This window comes from Phyllostomus discolor, chromosome 2 (genome assembly GCF_004126475.2).
Source record: "Phyllostomus discolor isolate MPI-MPIP mPhyDis1 chromosome 2, mPhyDis1.pri.v3, whole genome shotgun sequence".
In the NCBI taxonomy this organism is placed as follows: Eukaryota; Metazoa; Chordata; class Mammalia; order Chiroptera; family Phyllostomidae; genus Phyllostomus; species Phyllostomus discolor.
The window spans coordinates 164,297,465-164,320,814 of record NC_040904.2 but is presented as its reverse complement, the minus strand read 5'-3'; the positions used below and the strand labels follow the sequence as shown (position 1 = coordinate 164,320,814).

Below are 23,350 nucleotides of genomic sequence, written 5' to 3'. Positions count from 1 at the left end.
GCCTGGTCATCACAGGGAGCTTTCCACTGAGCTTGAATACACAGAGGCATATAGGGCAAGTGCAGTCTTGTTCTAGGAAGGACATGTTTTCTTCCATCTGCGGGTTTCAAAATACCACCACCAGGTCCCCATTTCTGTATTATTTCATCCAGCTCCTTATTTTAGACCCCTCCACCCCCAATCACTTCTGGAAGAAGTTGGTAACTATTTTCTGACCCCCAAGTCCCTTTGTTGCATGATTCTTTTCTTTCCTTCCTTCCTTCCTTTCTTTTCTTTTCTTTTCTTTTTTTTTTTTTTTTTTTTTTAAAGAGAACAGAGAGGCTGGGGGAAGTGCCTTAATCTTTTGATTGTGCCTGTGAAGTCTGAAGCTTGATCCACCTCTTCCTTTACCCATTTCCAAAGCAAACAAGCGGGCCACGCAGCGGGTGGTAATTAAGCCAGTCATCACTAATGACACGTTCTCTATCTCCCATCGCTGCACCATGCACAGCCGTGTCCAAATAGGAGGGAGGTCATTCCCACCCACACCTGTCCCCTAGGAAGAAGCTGCTGCAGAGGTGGGCTGGGCCTGGGATGGGGTGGGGAGCACCTGCCTCAGGTATGAGGGAACAGCCGTCACTCTTTCCTGTGCCCACATTGTAACTGAGCCTGCTAGACCCTGGGGACAGAGTAGGTAGGGGGACTTACACATCCAGGCAGGGCAGAAGCACTAAAGGGCCTGGATCACCACAGGCAAGGCAAAAACTGTAAATGTAAAAAGGAAATGTAAAAAGGGAGGAAAAATGTAAAGTAGGACATGGAGAAAGATATATTTAAAAAATAAGTATTTTAGGAAAAAGGAACTAGAAAAGACTGGGTCAGTGAGGAGGGATGGGTTTGTCCCCAGGGGAAGGGCTAAAATGCAGAAAGGGTGGAGGATGAGCCCACCCAGGGGCTGGAGGGAGGGGCTCTGGGTGGAGCCCTGACTCTGCCACAGTCCCACCCCAGCCTGTGTGGAGGGAAGGAATGAGCTACCTACTGACTTCAAGGAACCTCCTCACTGTTGTGCCGAGGGGCCCTGAGCACCACCCTCAGGGCGCAAGCCTGCCAAGGATGAATGGGCTTGGGCCGTTGGGGCTTCGGTGATGCTCAGTGCTGGCACCTGAGGCTGGGGTCAGAGTGAAAGCTCCTCCACCCGGAGCTGAGTCCATAGTCCAGCCCCTTTGAAAAGTCCTGTCCACCTTTCCTGCAGAGAAGGAGGCCTGCAGACCAAGTCCCCATCTCCAGTGTCATGGGCTCCCACTGAGGCCAGTGGAACTTTGTGGCCAGGCTACAAGGTGTGACATGCAGCTGTCAGTTCAGAAGACTTGGCTGTGAATCAGAGAGTGGGGGAGAGTGACGCACACTGGGACACAAGCAGTCTGCAGGTGTGAGCTGGTGGACACAGGGGACTGGGCACACTGGTGAACAAGGAAGGAAAAGGGACAGCGGGGCAGCATGGAGCAAGGGCAGGCACTGCATGTGATAACAGAGAGCCAAAGAAGAGGGCTGCGAAGGACCAGCAGACGTGGGGGAGAACTTCCAGAAATGGACATGGGCTGCGAGGGCCAAGGAGAATGCCACGGGGGAAGAGCTGCTTGCCTGGGGTTGGAATCGAGTAGGAGTCGAGCCCGAAGTCAAGCCTCAGGTGTAGACATGAAGTGATCATTTGTTGAGAGCTTGCTTTGTACATTTTAACTCACTGCTTCTCACACCAATTGAGCGAGGAAAATACTCATTTTTCCACTTTACAAGTGAGGAAATGCAGGAACAAGGAGACTGGGTGCCCAAGTCATGGCTATAATGTACAAAAGAAACAAACCAACAATGGGATTCAGACTCTTCACTGGCTGAGTGCAAAGTGTGTTTCCTTAAACAGGGTGACTTCATGTCCCTTTCACCTCCTCCAGGAAGTCTTCCCAGATTGTCAGTGTTCAGTTCTGATCTCTTCCTTTCTCTGTAACCCTTTGGCTGTGCCTTGTCAGCACCTCCAGTCCTGGATTATCTGGAGAGAGAGGGAGAGGGAGAGGGAGAGGGAGAGGGAGAGAGAGAGAGAGAGAGAGAGAGAGAGAGAGAGGGGTGCTAGAGCCCTCCTACCCCATTACAGCCAGGGCAGGGTTTTCCACATGGTGCAGGTGTGGCTGGGGGGTTAGGTATTAATGAAGGATGGAGGCTCTCATTCCCAGGACCTCCAGATCAACACCAAGAGCAACATTCTTGGGTGCGCATTAAGGAAGAGCTTTCTGAAGTCCCTGAGTTCTCTAACTAGAGGCAAGGAGGTTCAGATAGCAGCAACACCAGCACCCCCACCCCTACCCACCTCCTGGGAGAGGGGGGGTTAGAGAGGAGAGGGAGAGGAGACGGGAACCAGGTCCTGGGCAACACGAAGGCTGGGACTAGCCTGGGCATGCTAGGAAGTGAAACAGCTTCTCCTCTACCTGGCAGCTCTGTGGTGGGCACAGAGCCTGTCCAAGATCATCCCACACTTTATTTTGGGCAAGTCTCCCGGGTCACACAGACAGAAGGTGCAGTACCTGGATCTGATGGCAGAGGGCAGTGTATGCACAAAATACACACACCTCGAAGTTATTTTACCTGCTTGTAAATAAGCTGTTGGTGACTAGATGGGAATGTGCCTCAAGGAACAGACCCAGTGCCCTCTGCCCTGCACTTGGCCCATCTCAGCAGGGTCTCTTGGCACAGACCTGCTGTGGATCCACTGATCATGAACCAGCACATGGCCAGCAAGCACAGAAGGCTTCACAAACAAGCATTAATAACAAGTATTATAATAGCAACTAACATCTATTGGCTGCAAACTGTATTCCAGGCACTGTATTCTTTGTATTATCCCTTTTCACATTCTCAACTCTCCTCTAAGGTGAGAACTTTGATAGGTAATGAGGTATAGTGACTGGAAGTGTGCACTGTGGATTTGGACAGCGGTTCAACTTCCAGTTGTGCCATTCACTAGCCACATAACATGGAGTGGGTCACTTAAGCCCTCTGAGCCTCAGTATCCTCATTAGTGACATGTGCATTATTATAATAGCAAAAATCCCTATCAGGTTACTAGGTGAGTTGATTGGGTTGTCAGGCACAAAGAAGAATGAGTGCTGAGAACAGTATGTGGCACACAGGAAGCACTCAGTAAGGACCAGCTTGTATCAGTCGTATTTTACAAGGGCAGAATCCTGCACTAGGCCACATCAAGCCGTTAGAAGAGCCGGGATTCGAAGCCAGGCGAAGACTGCTCAGCCGGCATGCTAGGCCCAGGGCACCCGCCTGAGGTGGTCCTGGCTTTGCCTGTTGTCTGGGATCCAGTGCAGCATGTGTCCAGAACAAAAGCACTCCAGCTTGGCCGATAAATTATATAAACTCCCTACATGCAGGTGCATAGAAAACATAAATTTTTTAACCCAAATGTGTTTTATCTTGCCTGCCAAATCATCAGGACATGCGTGTACCTTGAGCTCTCTCTCCCCAGTGAAGGTGAGCTAGACTAGGCCACGAATTACTGAGTGCTGACTGTGCACCAGGCTTGAGGACCCCAGAACAAGGGGCTAAGACGGGGTAAGAGGGGACAGACATGTGTGCAGCTCACATGACACCGGGAGAATAAAGCATCAATCGTGATGCAGTTGAGAACGGTGCTGTGGGTAGGAAGGGCTGTGAATGTGGGCAGAGCACTTATCCACTCCATTTGCTCCCCATAACGTGAAGGGCCTGGAAGAGCTGCTGGGCCAGCAGCTCTAATGCACCTTCTCGTTTAATGCCTGATGACTTAATAGAGCCCACCTGGAGGGACCAGAAAAATGCATGAACATGGGAGGTGGCACTTCAGCTGGGCCACAAAGGATGAGCAGGTTGTCAATCAATGGGGCATGATTCCTGCAATTGAAAAACCGCATTTGCAAAGTTCTGTGAGTGTAAAAAGTCCTGACCTGCTTGGAGAAAGACTGGAGAATAATGACAGGGGGTGACGAGGGAGGAGAAGGGGTCCTGGGCACCTTGAATGCCACCTTATCCTTAGAAGGTGTCTCACCCTTGGGGGCTCTGCTCCTTAGCACCTTAGTCAAGTAAACTGCGCTGATTCTGAGAAAACAAACACCGTTGCAGAAACATACACACTAAAAGAGCACTCTTCTTATCTCACTTAGCTTTCTTTCCTTCATAGCCGTTACCACTACTGACAGCGTATCATTTATTCCTTTGTTGGCTGCTTATTTTTACATTCCCCGCCAGACTATACATTCCCTGAGGACAGGGTCTGTACCCGTTTGTGTACTGCGGTATCCCGGTGCCTGAGCAATGCCCAGCTCGCCCAGGATTTGTTCAGTGGGCCACTACTGTATGTACATAACAGATACAGATGCGTCCATAGTATATTTACCTGCAGGCCTCAAACTTTAGGGTGGAAAGGAATTGGCAGAAAGAAGAAGAAAGCAGGGCCATTGTGGGGGAGCAGGACCAATTGGCAGGTGGGTTGGCAAGAGAGTGAAGGAGTGAAGAAAAAGACGGACTGACCACTCTAGCCATGAGAGGCAGTTACTGGGGGATACTGGGAGCTTCTGAGAACCGGACTGAGAAGCCAGGCCAAAGCTGGGCCGTCTGATAGTCCTGGCATGACTGGGTCCCTTGCTCCTGGGGGTGTGATCCTCTCTGTTGCAGGGCTGACACCGCCCCTCTCACGGGGCCAGTGTGGGGAATAAGGGCCCGGGACACGGGAGCTCTGAGTCTGCCCAGATGCATGTCAGTAACAAATCCCAGCCATTTACAGGAGCAGCTGTCACCCTGTGTCTATCCGGCCAGAAGCAGGCGGCAAAGATCTGTGTCAGGCCAGGGGCTCACAGGAAAGCAAGAGTGAGACCAGTAGAAGTTAGACGGGGCAGATGTTGACATTTCGGGGAACAGACTGACACTGAGAAACAAATAGTATTGAGTGTTTATTGCGGGGGAAGCAGAGAACTGACCAAGACCCCAACCAGAGGACAAGGAGAGCCCCTTAGCAGCGAAGGCCCAAGAAAGGCATGTGGGGACAGAGGGGCTGGCGCCTGACCGCAGGGAACCACGCTGAGCGTGAGGTTTATCTCTGCATTTGGGGCAGCGGCCCAGTGACAGGTGGTCCAGGAGGAGGTCACCAAGCACGCCCTTGACCGAACATCCTGCACAGGACTGTCACCCGGCTGAGGACAACAGCGAGAGGGGAGGGGACTGGGAGTGTGATTACAGGGGCAGCACCTCCTGACTTGGGAAGGGGCCCTGGGGAGGAGAGGAGATGGGTGTGTCTGCAGCCTTCCGCCCTTCATCTGGAGGCCTTCTTTTTGGTCGCACAGCAGCTGCCCGAGGATTTGGTAAGGGGGTCCTTGAACTCGCTGCCACAGCTGCCTTTGGTTTTGAGGTCTGCCGCGGGTTTGTAGCTGTAACTGCTGGAGGCTCCAAAGCCAACGCTGAAACCAGCCCCTCCTGCCCCAGCTCCGGTGTTGCTGATGACAGCTGGAATGGGTGAGAGAAGACCCCAGCCCCGTCACTCCTGCCACTCCCTTAGTTTTCTCCCCTGCGGTGGCTTCACATCCAGATGGATTCTCTCTGCTGGGCACCAGTCATTTCTGATGGGCTTGGCCCCACATGTTCGACCTTTTCCGATTAGTCTGTGCCAGTCTCTCACTTTATGACTTCAAGCTTCTGCAGGCTCTATCAGTGACTCCCCACGAGTAGGGCCACATGAAGAAAGGCATCTTGGGGCCTTCAGGTGCCACTGCCACTGAAGACAGAGGCTGCCAGAGCGTCCCTGCCTCTCGTAAGACAGCACCTCCCTGCACACTATTTAGCCTTTAGGTCTGGAGAAGGGAATTTCAGCCATCGTGTGTACTGTTTCCCTTTCAGGTTTCCCTCAATAACCTGTTATTGTGATTCAGGGCCTTTATTTGGCTGTGGCCTCAGTAGAAATAAAATGTAGCCATTAAGTGTTATTCAATACAATAGACTGTTTAGATGATACACTATTGAGTATCATTTGATTTTCTACAGATTATACTTTGTATTTCATGATATTATTATTTTTCTCCAGCCACTGCTTCCCCCTGGTGACTAAAGCCAGCTCCCTTTTTGTGCCCTGAAGTCTGCCCTGAACCCACTCTAGTATTCTGACATCTTTCGGTGTCATGGAGTTAAAGGAACTTAGACTCATGGTAGGTGACCAAAGGCAGAGCTGGTCCTGCAGGTACTTACAGATGCTCACGGAATTCGGATATTCACCAGACATCCTGAAGAGGGAGAGGAAAAAGAGGTGAGCCTTCAGTAAACCATCACCCTGTCTATCCAGGGAGTCTCCTGTGAATGGGCCTCTTCTCTCAGAACACCCCACCTTCCACCCCATTCCGGCCTCTGTTCCTCCCGTATGCCCCAGCAGCTCCTCTTGACAAAAGGAGAACCAAGATGAAAACCCTGCTACAAGGAGTCAGCTCTCCATCAAAGGGGCTCTGGGATTATCTGATGTGTGAGCTGATTGTGCCTCCGCTTCCCTCTAGTTATGCCCTTGGTCTTAGAGTATTCAGAGGAATGAGCTCACACCCTCAGCAGGCCTCAGCGTTGCCAGAGCGACCGTGAAAGTGCATGACTCTCAGAGGCCATCCTGCCCCTCCTCCTGAAGAAAGCCTCACAAAGGGCCACATGATGCTCTGTTTCCCAGACATTGCTGGTGGCAATACTTCCTCTCCTGCCACCTCTTTGGGATGTTTTTTATAACTCAGTCCTTTTTGCTGTCTAACTTTGGTCTCTCCCACTGCACCATGTCAAGCCTTTTACTATAAGGTTTTACCTCGGTAAGGCTTGAACTAAACCACACTGTTTGCTTTCAGTCTTCCTACTAACGCAGAGAGATAACTGCTCCAGACAAAAGATGTCTGGCCCTCACCGGCACTCCTCGCCCTCCAGCAGCTTGCGGTAGGTGGCGATCTCCACGTCCAGGGACAGCTTCAGGCTCATGAGCTCCTGGTACTCCCTCAGCATCCGGCCCAGCTCCTCCTTGGCCTGGTGCAGGGCGCCCTCCAGTTCGTCCAGCTTGGCCCGGGCATCCTTCAGGGCACAGTCACCCCGCTGCTCGGCATCAGCGATGGCCGTCTCCAGGTTGGAGCACTGGGGGCCAGACAAATTGAGCATTCTGAGTCAGAGCCCAGTTCTGAGATCCCTTTCAGATGACCTCCCCTCACTTCGTTCTGACTGATAATAAACGCTTCGAGGTCCTCCTGGTTTCTCCACCTTTGGATGTCACTAGAGGAGAACCTGTCCTTCCCCGGAGTTCAGGAATGGTTCACCCTAACCAGTGCTGTGGCATGTGAGGGTGGAGCATTCTCACCAGGAGAGAGGGAGGGGGAAGGGCACAGAGAAGGTGGGCACCTGGGCACATGGCCCTGCCGTCTCCCTCCTGGTCTATATCATGGGCTATAAGATTCTAATGACCACTCCAAAAAGTCTCTGGGTAGCTGATCTTAATTTTGCCTCACAATGTAAAGGTCCTCTTGGGAGATCCTGTAAATCCTGGGGAAAAAAATTGATGACTACTAAAGTTCCTATTAATAAAATGTCTGTCCAATAAATCTGTCACACTGAGAGTATGACCTCCAAAATTTCACAATCTTGCTACACAGCAACAACCTCGAAAGATAACAGACAGGTTTCACAAGCTGACGAACGCCTGCTGTGGAGCAGGAATGTCATGTGCAGGAGGGAACTGCAGGTGGCGTCCATCTGTGTGAATGCTGGGGGCAGGTGGAGGGGGCGGCAGGGGCCGTGTGTGTTCTGGTCACCTGGCTGAGGTTTTGGTGGGAAATGTGGATCTAGCTTCTCTTTCTGGTGTGACCCTTTCCCCTTCCTCTGGAGTCACATTTGCTTCACCCCAAGGAGAGCAACTGATCTTGAGGCCGCATGGAATTCTGGACTGTTGTCCAGCTGGTGTCACTCCGTCAAGCAGGTCCCCAGCCATGCAAACACCCACAGCTTTTTGGGTGAATGGCTCTCAGTCTCAGCAGAGACACCTATGACCCAGCTGCCCAACCAGAAAAAAACAATGTCCCATCCTTGGAACTGGGACCGGCAAACAGAGAGCAGAGCCCTAGACCAAGGCAGGGGTGGGAGGCTCTTCCCTCTTCTCTAAAACCCACTGCCTGACCCTGCTTCCTCCAGCACGGCGTCATCACGTGAAACATCCCAGTACTTCCCTTTTACCTACTGCATTGGGTCAAAACCCACTGCCTGGATTGAAGCACCTATAATCCACCTCTTTCTACCCAGGGCTGTCCTGATCCCTGCCACCACACCCATACGAACCTTCTGCTCAGGGTCCAGGCCTCTCCTCCCTGCACACATGCTGTGCACGTGCCCACTGCTCCTGCTGGCTCCCTCACCGGGCCCCTCTCCCTCTCCTTTCTGCCTCCCATCCCAGTATAATCCCACCTCCAGCAGGCAGCTCCAGCCCCTCAGGACTCCCACAGCAATTAGGGGGCATGCTGCACACTGGGTGGATGATTCACCCTTCCATACCAGCTCAGACAGTTCTCTGCTGATGAATTATAAACACCCAAAGCAGGGACCCTTTTCCATAGTTGGTCCTATGCAGGTTAGTGCTCAATAAACCCTGCTGGCTGACTGATTGCATAGAACCCACCTGCTTCTTCACACTCCCTATCTCTGAGCGGATCCTCTGGATCAGCCGGTTGATCTCTGAAATCTCAGCCTTGGTGAGTTTGAGGTCGTCCCCATGCTGGCCCGCTGTGACCTGCAGCTCCTGGATCTGGGGTTGAGGGGTAAGAGAAGGGGAGCACAGGACAGCTGAGCATTCACGTCTCAGGGGTGTTTGATGTGGAGTGGGGGGCACATGCTGTTCTCATTTTCAAAGTAGCATAGACATTGAAGGAGAGAGGAGGGGAAAGAGGTGGCAGGAGGGAAGGAGAGGGAAAAGGAGGAAAATTACTCTTTCCTTCTGGATAGAAAAGCCCTGACCTAGTTCAGCAGAATCCTTGCATGCTCAAATTCCTTGTCCTTATTTTGACAAAATCAGGAGCAAAAAGAAAAGGTAACACATCTGGATTAACCATAGAAATGGTGTCGGAGCTGTGGCTGGTGTGGCTTCTGCTGTCAGCAAGGGCCGTGGCAGGGGGAGGCCTAAGCTCCATACATGTCCCTGATGCAGGCCAAGACTGTGGTCGGCCTCCCTGGTCCACAGGGAGGCATCTCCACAAGGCCCAACTCCAGAATGAAGGAGGTCTCCGGCCCTCCGTATACACATGCATGCAAATACATGCACACATGCCCACATGACAGGAGAGCAGCAGCTAGGGTCACTGGGCCTCAGCTCACCTGGCACGCAGCTCACCTTGCTCTGGTACAGGGCCTCGGCCTCAGCCTTGCTCTTCAGGGCGATCTCCTCGTACTGGGCACGGACCTCATCGATGATGCTGTCCAGGTCCAGGTTCCGGTTGTTGTCCATGGACAGGATGACAGATGTGTCACTGATGTGGGACTGGATCTGAGCAATCTCCTGGGGGACAGTTCAGGGAGTGGAGACAGTGAGAGGTGCCCCATGAGGGGAGACCATCTCCTGACCCTCCCTGGTAAAACCCTCGCTGTCCCTTTCTACCCTTCCTTAGCAGGGCCCAACAGGGCCAGCGCCTGCTGAGTGTGAGATACACACACTGGGCTTTCGGTCCGTGTGGGACCACTCTCTCCACCATGCACTCAGGACTGTTCCCACCCCTACTCCACACTCTGCAACGACCACCCTTCACCCATACAATCAAGTCTAAACTTATGTGGCACTCAGAGCCCTCTAGGGAGTTGCTAATGACCTTCCCCTTCCCTGGGCCCCTCACACTTTAACACAATTCAGATCTCTGAGACTGAATTCCAGGTGGATAGGAATCATTTTTTCTCCATCGAGGTTTCCTCAAAGCCCACCTCATCACTCAGCACATAGTAGGGCCTCAGATGCACTAAGGTTGAAAGGCTTCTCTGCCAGCCTTTGGTCCATACAACCATCTGGGCCAAGGGTCAGAAGCCACTTGTAAGAGGGGCAGACCATACAAGGAGGTCAGTGAGGTTCTTACTCCTTCATAGAGACACTTGAAGAATTTGATCTCATCTGTCAAGGAGTCCACCTTGGCCTGGAGCTCAACCTTGTTCATGTAGGCAGCATCCACATCCTGGAAAACACAGAGAGTGGCCAGCTGCCCTCCCTTCCTCTGCACCCCACCCCCACCACAAGGAGTCTCAGGTTCCCTATTGTCTCCACTCCCCTTGCCCCATGCTCCACAAGAAGGCCCCATCCCTGAGAGCAAACCAATGAGTGTGCAGTGCAGTGGTGCACTAGAAGTGTGGCAAATGCCTGGGTTTTAAATTGACAGATTCTGGGAGCATCATGCAAGGAACTTGGAGAGACAAGCTGGAAAATTAGAATCCCAGGCACCCCTATCCAAGGGACTGAGGGCCCATTTCCTCAGCCAAGTACTCAGGGAACCTCCAGGGTTCCTCCAGCCCTTCCTGCTTCCCTTACCTTCTTGAGCACCACAAACTCATTCTCAGCAGCTGTGCGTCTGTTAATCTCCACCTCGTACCTGGTGGGGCAAGAGAAAGCAGAGAACACAGCCATTGGGGTCATTCGGTTCTGCAGATGCTCACCAAGCAGTTAGCGATCTCCTCTGTGCCAACAGCAGGGGTCTACAAACTGGGGTTCGTGTACCCCTGGGGCATTCATAGCCTTCCTCAAGGGAATGTGAAAAGAACAGATTTAAAGCGATCCATTTCCAGCTCCTTAGGTCATATGCAGACTGTCCTGAAATGGACCAGCCTGGGAATTCATCTGCGAGGGAGACACCACACCGGTTCCACTCTCCCACCTCCCTTTGACAACGTCCCGGTCCCTGAGACAGCAGAGAGATGCACCCCTCCTCCATCGGTCATCTCAGCACTGTGCATTAGCCCAGCGTGCAAATCCTCGCAGCCACCAGGCAGACCACTATCCCAGCTTTGAGCTGTATATACCTGTTTCCTATACACATGTATGAGCAAGGTCTTGGACACAGGTGTTTGGGTGGGGTGTGATGCTATTAACAAAAACATGTTGTGAACTGGGGAGGTAAGAGTATCGGCCAGTTCACTGACAGATCTCACTATCTCATCCCTACTATTGTCAAAGAATGTATCACCAGACATTTGTGAGGACAAACAAAACAGAACATTGGAAAGAAATAAAAGCCAGAAAATGGTCTTTTCCCCACACACTTTAACGTGAACAAGTCTTTCGGCTTCGACTCCTTCCTAAGGCATGTATGTCACTGACTGCCAAGTGAGCAAAAATCCTTGTTAGATGGCTGAAGTAGCACCTGTTAGTGAATGAGACCAAAACATTTTCTGAAAACTACCAGATTTCTCTAGTTAACACTGGATAAAATACAGAAAACAGATTATATGATTGATCTCAGCTTCCATGTGTGTTATTCAAAAGGTAATTGAAAACTTCTTTTTATCAAATTATATTAAGAAACAGTTGTTTCTACTACATTCAATCTTTATCTCATTATCTTTAAAAACATTCCATCTTATCTTCCTCCTATTAATAGAAATAAAAGCATATGAATTTAGTGGTAGGCCACTTAGTTCTCAGGAGTTTACACCTTCCTAACTCATAAAATGCATAGAAAAATTTTGGTCATCATGACTACCAAAATTAAAGGCATTCATTTTTTATAAATAATTTTTCATTATTTACTTGTAGAAATTGAACACTGGAGTTCAATGCACATATACACACAAAGAAAAACAATGAATTTTGTAGTATTATTGACTTTATAAAATAACTTAGAATTTTAAAAATACATTATAATGCATAATTAAAAGTTCAACGATGAGAAAGTACCTATTGACTTATTTTAGAACATAGATGATTATTTAATAAAATAACAATAAAACATTAATCTACATCATTTTAATTGTGAATGTTCTCAATAATCTACTTACAAGATGTATTTCTTAGCTGTTTGCCAAGTGGATTTTATACTAGTTCCCAAAATGTGCACTTACATTTTTATTTGAATTTGGAAATTAAATCAGATGTTTTCTGACAGAAAACAACTCTCGGGTTTGACAAAGAAATCTGGTTTTCCCATTAAGCTAGATGGTAGATGTTTTCTGTAAACTGAACAAGCTGAATCTGCAGCTCTGAAGTTTGGGGAATGTGTGTATGTATGTGTACACATATATAAAAAGTGGATTAAAACACTATTTTTAATTTAAAAAATTGGCCAAGGTGTATGAACACTAACAATGTTTTTACGTTCCCAGTCCTTTCTAATCTATTGGATTAGAAGTGATGCCCTAAGGGACAGAAAGTGTTGTATTATAAACAGCAGTCATTGGATCTGTCTCAGAGAAACTGTGATATTGAAAAACTTCCCAGAAATTTGGAAGGTAGCTTACTTTACTGACTAGGAAACAAACTGTTTTTGCAAGCCAGGTGTTTTTCAATTTTTGTTCTCAGCAAAGATCAAGAAGGAACTGAATCGCCATCTGACAGCGTGTTAAAGAGGAGCTCTCTAGTAAGGAGTCCTAGTGGGATTCTGACACACAGTCACTGAATGTGGGCAGCTTTTCAGGGACCGAGGACAACTCAGTGAACAAAACCAATACCCTGACTTCATGGGAAAGAGAGAGAGAAACAATAAATATAACAAAGGAGTAAATTACACAGTATGTTAGAAAATGTTAAGTACAACGGAAGAGGGGAAAAGTAGAAAAACTGCAAAGGTACTCGAAGAACTGAGTAACACTGCTCTTGCAAAACTCCTTCCATTAAAATCTACTTGAGTGAACAAAGTTTCCTAGTACTTAGATAAGAATTTAAAAAATATAGGACTAGAATCCTGTCCAATTCAATATTCATATATAAATAGGTAAACCACTTGGGGAAAATATCTCTCCCATTCAATTCATATAAAAATTATGTTTTACATTTTTATGTTTAGTGTTTATTTAAGAAAATTAGTAATACATTGTGTTGTTTGGATAACTCAACCCAGAATGATCTGGAAACAGCCCAAGTGCCCATCACTAGTTAAAAAAGGCTTTCGTATATTTCCCTGGCCCTAGGAGATATATTGGCAAAAATGTCGCCATCTGGGGTGTCTGAAATTTCACTATGTTTTCCATTAGAACTTTTATGGTATCATCACTTGGATATATGTAAGTCCTTTATCCATTTTGAGTTTGTCCAGCTCTTGGGTTCTTTTGAGGACTGTTAATACCATACCATCTGGCTGTTCCTTCTCAACTGCTCTTGTAGGTGGTAAGGCATGTATCTGTATCTGATTTGCATAAGTATTAAAACTGAAGTTCACAGAGGATCAAGGGACCCACCCATGGTCACTCAACTAGAGAGTGGTAATTCTGGAACCCTGGCCTTTCCACTCAGAAAGGCTCACAGAGAGCAGTCCCTTGAGGCCTCTGACCTACCTGGACATCTGGGCTGTGCCAGGCAACACTGTCGTCTTCCCAGAATCCTGCTCAAACCTCCATAGGGCTCCAATATTCCCATCTTACTTTCACTCAATCTCAATTCACACTGAATTCATTTCCACTGACTGGGAGCCACCTGAAGTTGTTCTTTAAGCCTGTCCTCACAATCTATATGCTTTCGGAGGTGAGGGACCATGTCACCTCCTCTGTCAGGATCTCCATGCAGGGCTCAGGCCAGAGTTCTGCCCTGTGCCTTCAGAATAGGGATGAGCAGGCCAATCAAACTGGAACAAGAGACCATCTCCACCTTTGGATTGTGGCAGAGTCATCTATCTCCAGAAATCCTGGCACCTGGGAGCAAACTGCCCAAATATCAGTTCACACTGAGCCCAGATGTGTCACTCTCTCCTCATTGTCTCAACTTGGGCAGGTGGAGGGCGGTAGGAATGATCTCTGGTTCCAAGTACATTCCCAATTATTCTCTTTAATGGTGGGATTCAGCAGCACAGATATGCTTCATCATGAAAAATGTTTTAAAAACTCATTCGTGCTTAGCTTTAAGATTTATTCTAAGATTGGTGGGGTGACTCATGTTCTCCCATGGAAAACCTCACTCAGGAGGAGCTATAAATCCACTTGAGTTATCCATCTGGTTTTGAGACAATTTTCTTCCTCCCATCCCTCCATTTCCAATGTTAAGAATTGAGCATACTGCCCTCGCTGGGTGGCTCAGTTGGTTGGAGTATTGTCTCGTACACCAAAAGGTTCAATCCCTAGTCAGGGCACATACCTAGGTTGTTCAGGAGGCAACTGATCAATGCTTCTCTCACATTGATGTTTCTCTCTCTCTCTCCCCCCCCCATCTCCCCTTCCTCTCTCTCTCAAATCAATCAACATATCCTGGAGTGAAAATTTTAAAAATCTTTTTTAATTGTGCATACCATTTCCTAGGCAATTTGAAGCACCATTCTTGGGTAGCTTTTTTCTTATCCTAAGCCTCATCCTATATGAATCTTTCTCCCTCCACTCTGGGAAAGGAAATTGCAATGGGATCAGCAAAAGATCAAAGACGGCAAAAACGCTGGCTCCAAATCAAAACCTTATCTGTAATCAAGACCTTCCGGGGGCATATTCTCTGTCCCTCCACTCACCTCTTCTTGTAGTCCTCCACCAAATCCTGCATGTTCCTCAGCTCCGAGTCCAGCCTCACCCTGTCCCCGGACAGCGTCTCCAGCTGCTTCCGCAGGGTGCTGATGTAGCCCTCGTACATGGGCTCCAGGTTGTTCTTGCAATTGTTCACATCCAACTGCTGCAGGAGGCTCCACTTGGTCTCCAGCACCTGGTTCTGCTGCTCCAGGAACCGCACCTGGAACCCAAAGGCAGTCATAACCCAGAATTCCCATGCTGTTACCTCTAAAGAGTGGGGAGAGGGCCCCAGAAATCAGATGCAGTCATCCTGAGGTGGGGGGTGGGGCAGGAAAGAGCAAGACTCAATAGAGAGTAGATTCAGCCAAGGGAACATGCCTATTTGGGTCTCCAGGAAAAGAAATAAGATCCAGTCTAAAGGAAATCAGGAAGTGGGCTTAAGCAATGCTATAGCTGTCACCAGGAGTTATCATGTGATTGAGGGAGCTTCTTGTGCTATGAATGCTGGTGTTTTCAGAGTGAAGGGAAATGGGAAGCAGGGGAGAAACAATGATGGGGGAATGGCATTGGAAAGTCACTCTGGTGGTTAACATGTTCTTTCTCACGGTGGTCTAAATCTATATGGCTCTTGGTTGGTTTGTTTCTTTGGTTTTCAAAGTGGGTTGTCACATCTTTATAAGGTTCCTTCCTACTTGACCAAAGGTTTCACAATTTTGAACTAAATAAACCCAGACACTCTGCTACTCACAACATTCCCCTTCTCACTAATCCCTTTAGCTTGAGGACGAGAAGGAAATATGCTAGGGAAGAACAGACTTAAGTAGAGGAAGAGAATGATGCCTGTCCTCTGGGACAGTAGCTCTGTTTCTTCTACTCCTGTCTTCTCCCCTCCAACCCCTCCTTTCTTCTTCCCAAGCATAGCAGTGAGGGACCCAGAGGTAGGCTCTGACCTACTCTTTCAACTGGGGCACATTTCTTAGCCTCTTTCTGTCTTAGTTTCCTCATCTGTATGGCAGAATGATAACAGAATCATGGGTTGCATGTTGATAAATGAGGAGCACTTGGGACAGCTCCAGCCACTGAGGAATGTCAGCTATTGTTATATTATGTTCCCTATCACTCATGAGCTAGACCTTATGCTCCAGGTGGAGAAAAGAGAAGCCCATTTCTTATTTCCTCCCCATTCATTGGAGTCACTTTCTCAAAATCTCCAGAGATATCTTCCTTGCTACCCCAATTTGTAGGTACTCTCCACACATATACACAACAACACATACACACATGTAACTTGACATGTCCTCCTTCTGAATCTTTTCCCTTCAGGCTCACCTTCCAATTTTCTGGGCCTTTTCAAACGCCTTCTCTAGAAACTGTCTTGGCTTACAATTTTATCCTACTTCTTTCCTTCCAAGTTCTTCCCTATTCACCAAGCATCATGTCCTGTGACACCCACTGGCCTAGGTCCCACTGGTGCCCCTGCCCTGGATGTGTGTCCCTACCTCCTAGTCTGACATTGAGAGCCCTCAGAGGGGCCATCACATGCATATCCTGCCCCAGACACCAACCCCTTCCCAGGGCTTCTCTTGCAAAGAAGGAATGAAGCTTTGATTCATGGGGAGTATGTGCCTGGCACTGTTCTAAACACTGTATACACATCCAACTTATCCTCATTACAAGCCTACGGGGTAAGAGCCACTCTTGTGCCCATTTCACAGACAAAGAAAGAGAGGCTCAGAGGGATAACTAACTCCCCCAAATTCCCACACAGCTGTTAGCAGCAGAGCAAGAGTCCCTGTGGACAGTGGTTACCAATGCAGGGACATGCTGCATACCCACCTTGTCAATGAAGGAGGCGAACTTGTTGTTCAGCGCCTTGATCTGCTCCCGCTCCTGGGCACGCACTTTCTGGATCTCGGGGTCCAGTTCCACATTGAGTGGGGCCAGGAGGCTCTTGTTGACGGTGACCTGAGGGATGCCACCTGGTGGGCACACAGATGGACATACAGGCCCCAGCCCAGTGTTGCCAAAGACAGTGCCCACGAAGCCCCCCATACGGCCACCGGTGCCCGTGTAGTGGCCCAGAGCAAAGGCACCTCCTCGCCCGGCTGAGGCGCTCAGAGCCAGGCGTCGGCCACCACCTAAACTCAAGAGGCTTCTGCTCCCAAAGGCAGCCGTACCCTTGATGCCAGCCCTGAACGAGGTGGAACTGCTGCTGACCCGGCCTGAGATGACTGCTGAGCAGCCGCTGAAGCCCAGGCGTTCCCCACCAGGGAAAGGGTGCAGCTGGCGGCTCATGGTGGCAAGGATGCACGCTGTTGCAGGAGACAGAGAGGGAGCAGAGGGCAGCTGGACCTTCTGCTCTTGCTCACCCCTTAAATAGTGTGGGCCTGGTGGGCTGGAGTCAGTCTAATTTGTAGTTCTGAAACTTCATTTAGGCCACATGGGGCCTCTTAGGTTCTTCATTTAGGAAATTACCATCCTCTCTCTGAGATTTTTGTCTCTTCCTCCCGGAACTCCCCATAAGTCTCCTATAAACTGGCCCAGAACCCTGAATTTGTTTTGCTTACCTCCTGCATTATAATAATTTGGTTGCCTTATCTCGGCTTGCTGCCCTCCAATTACTGGGGTTATCACTGCCAAGATCTCACGTGGAAGCTTCCAGTGGGTCTGGTCTCTCTGGGTGTGTGGGGGGAAAGAGAGGTACAGAGAAGCAAATATCCAGGCTGGTTCAGCTTCAGGAGCATGAATATTCCAGAGTCTTCAGTAGCCTGTCCCCTGCTGCTTCCTTAGGCTTCTGGATGAGGATGGCTCTCTCCTGAGTACTGGAAGGAAGATGGGAGAGTCAAGTCTTCTGGCCTATCCATGAGGAACTCTCCATCTGTTGGAGGAAGCAGGACACAGTGACAGACCTAAGGTCACTGAGAGCCCTGGTCCCAGTGCTGGGGGGTAACTTTGGGCCAGGACTGAAATGTTTCTTTAGAAAAGCATTTCTGGAATAAGAGTAGGGGGGTTACTTGCTGGGAAGGCTAAAAGAAGATGGCCTGGGGTGATGGCAAGGGAAAGCTTAGGAAAATGGTCTTTCCTAAGGTGTGTTTTTTTTTGGGGGGGGGGGAGTACTTTCATAACAGAAGAAGAATATTTATCCAATCCAAGGAACCTCTGATCAGGATATTTACTGGAGTCTCTGATTCTGGATCAATGTGTGACCACCTATTAGAAACAAGGCCAAGAAGGACTGAGGAAGACTCTTCTGATCTAAGATTAAAAACCATATTCTAGAACTTCATTCCACATAAGCCCAGGAGTATCTTTCTTTGATCTAATCCAGTCTCTTTTTCTCCAATTTATCAGTAGGTTGCCTTCCATTCTTTTCTTAGAAATGCCCCAGGTGGGGTTCTACTTCATCAATCTACTTTTCCGTCTGAGTCCTACGTGTGTCCCACTTCCCACATCAGATCAACAGGTCCCTCTGGATTCATCCTTCCCTCCCCTGCTCCTCCTGTGCTCAGCCCAGGCGTTGGCACCAGGGACATGCAGGATGAATGTGAAACAGACTGCTGCTTAGGAAAAGGCTCATTGCTCTGCCCTCTGTTGTACCCTAGAGCCTGGGCTTCCTGTGAGGTCCTCTTGGCAGGGGGAGGGGAGGTGGGGAGAGCAGAGGCAGAATGTGCCTGGGGGTAAGTGACTGACACAGCCTCCACTGAACCATCACAAAGCATAATAACAACCAAGGTGTTTACCCCACGGGGGACAAGGCTTTGGGTCATTGGTGAGTGATGGAGATGACACTAGCCACAGATGAGCAGATAAGGGAGTCTAGGTGTCCTGTGTGGGTAAAAGGATGGCCTCTCTCTGCTGCCTAAGAAGAGATGCTATAGTCCATTCCCTCTGAGGGAGCTAGGGACAGTGTCAATAAGCCCAGGTGACCAGTAGGCCTTTCAAGAAGCTCAGGGTTATGCTTTCCATTATTTCATGAGATTTTTTTCCCTTTGACCCATCATTTTGGCCAGGTTTTTATTTTTAGTTTTTTGCTACAAGCACAAGAAAGAGTTCATTAACTCTGGTCATTGATAACAGAAAAGTAAGAAGAGGGTTAAAACTGAAACAGGAGAAACTTACATGTACATAGGACTGGTTGTCTACAGGAGCCTCTGAAGTCCCTTTTTTTCTGAAAACTTTCTAAGAAGCTGAGACACCCACCCGTCTGGGACCACACCACTTCTGCCTAGCATTAGAGAATAGGTAAGATGACCTTTTCTTATCTTCCCATGAGGGGTTGACTAGCTGGATGAATCAGGAATTCCTCACAACCCTCGACCCTGGCTCACCTCTCTTTCAGGTTATGAGGAGACAGAAGTGACACATCCAGGTTTCAGAGGCAACAGATGTGTGGGCAGATCAAAAGGTGGCTACAGCCTTGGAGGAGGCCCTCTCATTTCTCATCGCACCTGCCTCCAACATCAGCTTACTGTGTGACCGCGGGCCCTGGCGACCCCCTCGGCCAGTAGTTCTAGGTGAACCGGCCCTCTCACACCAGGGCTCGGCCACGTAAGACAGAGAAAACCACCCTACTCAAGGATTTGCAAATGTGTTACCGGTTATGTTGGGTCTCTTTTGCCCTGCAACATTGATTTTGGGGAAATTATTATCTATCATGTAGGCAAAAGGCATAAGAGTGGATTTCGTGATGGGTTAAAAAGTTAAACAAGTGAGTTATTGCAAGACTTTTTAGATCCATTACTGTGCTTGGTGCTTTCTAATGCATGAAGGGTGTGGCCAGATTCAGTGTTCTCCACACACAGTGACTAGGAAACAGAATCATGAATAAAGTTTTTTTCTCCTAGTTTTTAATATTTTTGAACTTTCTAGTATAAGCATGTAATATATTTATAAATCAGTTATCTTTTAAAAAACTAGAGAAGAAAAGGAAGAAGGCTATTCTAGTATCAAAAACAAAAGAATTTATTTAAGAAATACTAAGCAGAGGACTTCTGGCAAGATGGAGGAATAGGTGGACGCACCGTACTTCCTCGCACAACCAAGATTAGAACAACAATAATTTACAACAATAATTTATAGACAGAATAACGCCCAGATCCGGCAGAGGATTTATCTGAATGGAAGTCGGGCAGCCAAGAAGTTGAAGTAGACACGTTCATCCGGACTGGTAGGAGAAGACGAGCCGGGCGGGCACGGGGCTGGCGCAGGTCGGCGGCGTGTGGAGGTCGGGGAAAGTTTGGCGCGAAATCGGCACGACAGCCATCCCGAGCGCAAGAACGCAGCGGTGATCCCGGAGTACGCAAGCTGTGGCTGGCAGACCCAGAGGGGTAGCAATTGTGGACCAGGGCAGAACTCGCAGGCCGGCAGCCCAGAGAAGGGTCTGAGCCCAGGAGAATGGAACTACCGCCATTGTTTTCTCCCATCCCCGCTCCCGCTCCCGCCCCCACATATAACGTCACAATCTAGTGACTGGGGTGCCCAGCCCTGGTGAACACCTAAGGCTCCGCCCCCCCACCGTAACAAGAGCAACCAGACCAGAAAAAAAAAAAAAAAGAAGAGACGGGGGAAAATATGTTTTCAACAGAGCAGATCAGTCCCCCAGGGCTCATCCTTTTGAGCGACTAAGAAATAGCCAATCTGTCAGATGCGCAGTTCAAAACACTGGTGATCAGAAAGCTCACGGAATTGATTGACTTTGGGTGCAATTTAGATGAAAGGATGCAGGTTACCATAAAAGAGATGCAGGAAGATACGCGGAGGAGAGCCAATAGTGAAAGGAAGGAATCTCAGTCTCAAAACAATACAGTGGACCAGAAGGAAGATAGAATCAACCAAGCAGGAAAGCATGATGAAATAAGAATTCAAAAAATCGAGGAAAAGCTTAAGAGCATCCAAGACACCTTTAAACGTCCCAATATCCGAATTATAGGGGTACCAGAATCGGAAGGGGAAAAGCAACAAATTGAGCATGTATTTGAACAAATAATAAAGGAGAACTTCCCCATTCTGGCAAAGGGAACAGTCTTCCAAGAAATCCAAGAAGCTCAGAGAGCCCCAAAGAAGTTGGACCCAAGAAGAAACACACCAAGGCACATCATCATTACATTAGCCAAGGTAAAAACGAAGGAGAGAATCCTAGAAGCAGCAAGAGATAAGGGGACAGTAACCTACAAGGGAGTTCCCATAGACTGTCAACTGATTTCTCAAAAGAGACCTTACAGGCAAGAAGGGGCTGGAAAGAAATATTCCAAGTCATGAAAGACAAGGACCTACATCCCAGATTGCTCTATCCAGCAAAGCTCTCATTTAGAATGGAAAGGCAGATAAAGTGCTTCTCAGATAAGGTCAAGTTAAAGGAGTTCATCATCACCAAGCCCTTATTTTATGAAATGCTAAAGGGACTTATCTAAGAAAAGAAGATAAAGAAAAGACATGTATAGTAAAAGGACAGCAAACTCACAAATATTAACAACCATACCTAAAGCAAAACCAAAAGAAACTAAGTAAACAATTAGAACAGGAACAGAACCACAGAAATGGAGGGCACATGGAGTGTTAGCACCAGGGGGGTGGGAGGAGGAGAGAGAGAGGGGGAAAAGGTATAGAGAATAAGTAGCATAGAATGTAGGTTGAAAATAGATAGGGGGAGGGCAAGAATAGTACGGGAAATGTAGAAGCTAAAGAACTCATAAGTATGGCACATGGACATGAACTAAAGGGGGGAAATGTGGGTGGGAGGGGGGCACAGGGTGGAGGGGAGAGAAGGGGGAAATGGGACAACTGTAATAGCATAATCAATAAAATATATTAAAAAAAAAAGAAATACTAAGCAAATTATCTTCATTTCACCACTAAATCAACTTGAATTCCCAAAGTCAAATGTACTTACAACACAATGGAGATCTAAGTATAACAAATATTCTGAGCAGTCTGGTCTGGTTTATGGCAAGATGCCCAGGGCTCCATTGCCAAAACCAAAGGGAGTAAGTGTGCCTGGACTTGAGGGCATGTGCCAGCATCATCCTAGCATGGCTCAAGGGAGAAAGAATTCTCAGGCTGGTGACCAATGTCAGTATCTACCCTGAGGAAGGTGGGGCCGAAAACTGCCAGTGCTCACTAAGTGTCCTTGCTCTCTTCCTCACTTCCCAGCCTACTTTGGGGTTCAGTGGGGAGTTGGGGTCAGTTCAATGTGAGGGGCATTGACATGTGTTACATCTAGGATGAGGTAATTACCAGACCATGTGCCTCTTCTGTCTTTCCCCCTGTTCCACTAGCCTTGCAGGCCATGTGGGCCATGTGGTGGGGCTACAAGACAGAAGAACCCAGGTCTCTGAGACCCCCAGTGAGAGAACCATGTAGGAGAGCTGTTCCAACCTGCCTTGGACTATACATGAGAAAGAAACCTCTTTTTTATAAAGTTAAGTCACTGAGATTTTAGGGTTTGTTTGTTAGGGCAGTCAATGTTAACTATCTGAATCCAAGCACAGAAGTGGGCTGGCAAAAATACCTCTTAGTAGCCAGTGCTCTTTATCCTTATTTCATGTTCACACATAATCTTCCGATCACTCTTAGGCCTTCTCTACTTCCCTTCTCACTTAGCTTCTTGAAAGAATAGTCTATCCTAGTAATATTAAGAGTGATGATAGTAACAATGGTTTAATAACATACTATGTGCCATTGACTGAATTAATAATTCTCATACATTCACTAAATTTAATTCTCATGACAATTTTATGAGGAACTACTATTATCTTTTCTTTCTTAATTGAATGGATTGGGGTGACATTTGTTAATAAAGCCATACAGGCTTCAAGTGTACGGTTCAAAAAAAACATCATCTGCATTGTGTACTTACCCCCCGAAATCAAGTCTTCTTTCCATCTCCACTGATGCATCCTTTGCCCACTTCCACCTCCCCCACCCCTTTCCCCTGACTATCACCATACTGTGTGTCATATGTACATATTTTTTGCTTAAATGCTTCATCTTTTTTCACCCAGCTCCCAACCTGCTCCCCTCTGACAGTTGTCTGTTTGTTCTATGTATCTGTGCTTCTGTTTTGTTTGTTAGATTATTTTGTTGATTAAATCCACATATAAATGAGATCATATAGTGTCTTTCTCTGGCTTATTTTTCTGAGCATAATAGTGTACGGGTACATTCATGCTGTCACGAAAGGTAAGATTTTCTTCTTTTTTTTTAGAGGAGCTCAGTATTCCATTGTGTAAATGTACCACAGCATATTTATCCACTCATCTACTATTGGCACTTGGACTGTTTCCAGACGTGGCTACTGTGAATAACACTGCCATGAACATAGGGATGCATGCATTCTTTTGAGTTAGTGTTTCAGGTTTCTTCAGATATACTCCCAGAAGTAGGATCACTGGGTCAAAAGGCAAGGAACTACTACTCTTAACCCCCTTTTCACAGTTGAGAAAAGTGAGACTTATAAAGCAGAAGAATCTTGCCTAAATTACACAGTAAGTGGCAGAGGAGGACTCAAACCTGGGTCCATCTGACACCCAAGTGTGAGCTTCTCCCGCAAGCTCTACAGAATCCCAGCTCCTCAGCAGACTTGAAAGGGCCTCTCTGATGTGGCTGCTTCCTGCCTCCCCAGCTCCTGGCACTGCTGCACCCTTCCCTCCCCAACCTTCTGACCCTCCTCGCCTTCCACCTC

General features: G+C 48.1%; 1 protein-coding gene across 2 annotated transcripts; it reads right to left on the bottom strand.

Moving 5' to 3' along the window:
- Positions 1-5,081: 5,081 nt before the first annotated feature.
- KRT72 (keratin 72) lies at positions 5,082-16,965 on the bottom strand. 2 transcript variants are annotated; one of them, XM_028532322.2, is made up of 9 exons: positions 16,507-16,965; positions 14,676-14,890; positions 10,568-10,628; positions 10,122-10,217; positions 9,392-9,556; positions 8,684-8,809; positions 6,935-7,155; positions 6,250-6,284; positions 5,082-5,514 (listed from the first exon to the last, which is right to left on the bottom strand). In XM_028532322.2, the coding sequence occupies exons 1-9, from the start codon at positions 16,963-16,965 to the stop codon at positions 5,324-5,326; spliced, it is 1,569 nt and encodes a 522-aa protein (XP_028388123.1). In that variant the 3' UTR covers positions 5,082-5,323. The 2 variants fall into 2 exon arrangements, with proteins under 2 accessions (XP_028388123.1, XP_028388124.1); XM_028532323.2 differs by lacking the exon at positions 8,684-8,809 and having other exon boundaries at positions 5,087-5,514.
- Between the last annotated feature and the right edge of the window lie 6,385 nt (positions 16,966-23,350).